The sequence below is a fragment of the Entamoeba invadens genome (assembly GCF_000330505.1).
Source record: "Entamoeba invadens IP1 unplaced genomic scaffold scaff_1105074724667, whole genome shotgun sequence".
NCBI classification, from domain to species: domain Eukaryota; phylum Evosea; order Mastigamoebida; family Endamoebidae; genus Entamoeba; species Entamoeba invadens.
In genome coordinates, this window is record NW_004191883.1 from 1 (window position 1) to 1,357 (window position 1,357).

At 42.4% G+C, this 1,357-nt stretch overlaps 2 protein-coding genes across 2 annotated transcripts; both read left to right on the plus strand.

The window, feature by feature from the left end:
• Nucleotides 1-17: 17 nt before the first annotated feature.
• Nucleotides 18-698, plus strand: EIN_433450 (serine/threonine protein kinase HT1, putative; the record flags this gene model as incomplete). The annotated part of the gene is made up of 1 exon (XM_004185678.1): nt 18-698. The coding sequence occupies one exon, from the start codon at nt 18-20 to the stop codon at nt 696-698; it is 681 nt and encodes a 226-aa protein (XP_004185726.1).
• Nucleotides 699-899: 201 nt separating this feature from the next.
• Nucleotides 900-1,357, plus strand: EIN_433460 (protein phsophatase-2A, putative; the record flags this gene model as incomplete). The annotated part of the gene is made up of 1 exon (XM_004185679.1): nt 900-1,357. A coding segment is annotated over one exon (458 nt), but the record flags the coding sequence as incomplete, so codon positions are not given.

Below are 1,357 nucleotides of genomic sequence, written 5' to 3' on the forward strand. Positions count from 1 at the left end.
TTGAGAAAGAAGTCTCGATGCTGGACAAGTTCAGAAGCGATTATCTAGTCCACTTCTATGGCGCAGTGATGATACCAAACAGAATCTGCATGGTCAACGAGTTTTGTGAGTATGGGAGCATTCAAGACCTGATGAAGAAGCACAAAGAGAAGATCTTGACACACAAAATGACCGTCAAGTTCCTCCTTGATGGCGCGCGTGGCATTCTGTATCTCCACGAGAATGGCATTCTGCACAGAGACATCAAGCCAGACAACTTCCTTGTCACGTCTATCCACGAAGACGTTCCTGTCAACGCAAAGTTGACTGACTTTGGCAGTTCGCGAAACATCAACATGATGATGACAAACATGACATTCACAAAGGGAATTGGAACACCAACATACATGTCTCCTGAAGTGCTTGACAAGAGACACTACAAGTTCCCAGCAGACATCTACTCGTACGCAATCACAATGTATGAGATCGAGAAGTGGGGACACGCATTCCCAAAAGAGAAATTCAAACACGCTTGGGATGTCGCAAACTTCATCACAACAGACAAGCGACCCGACATCGACAATGGGATGGACACGTGGACATATCAAACTATCTGCCTGTGTTGGAAAACAAACCCAAAAGAGCGACTGACAGCACAACAACTCGTAGAAACACTCAACAAGAAATTCGACGAGCTCAATTTCTTTTCATCACACTAGTCTTGTTTAACCAATTATTTCGTATTTATTCAAGCAATCTTGATTCGGCAACTTGTTTGTAACAGTTGGTTCATTTTTTCAGTTGACAAACATATTTTAATTTCCAATTAAACTTTATTGATTAATAACACAATTATTTGTTTTAAATAGTTTGAGATTTAAATTCAAAATAGAACAAGATTCAACGAATCTGTGAAATGAATGGATGTTGATGAATGTATCACACAAATAAAGCACGGCTGTTTGCTGCCCGACCACACGATTCTTGAGCTGTGTTTTCTTTCAAAGTCGTTGTTATGTCTTGAATCGAATGTTGTTGCGATAACATCGCCAGTCACAGTCTGTGGGTGCATTCATGGGCAGCTCCACGACTTGCTCCATCTCATTGAAATAAATGGGCAACTTCCCGATGTGCAGTATCTGTTTCTTGGCAATTACGTTGGCAGAGGCGCACATCAAATTGAGACAGTGTGCCTTCTTCTCCTCATGAAAGTGAAGTACCCAGACAGAATCCATCTTTTGAGGGGAAACCACGAGACATGGACAATGTCACAGTCGTATGGGTTGTACGACGAGTGCATCAAGAAGTATGGCAGCACACACTGTGGTCACTCTTCAACAGTTTGTTTGACGTTCTCCCGTTGTCTGCTGTCATCGAC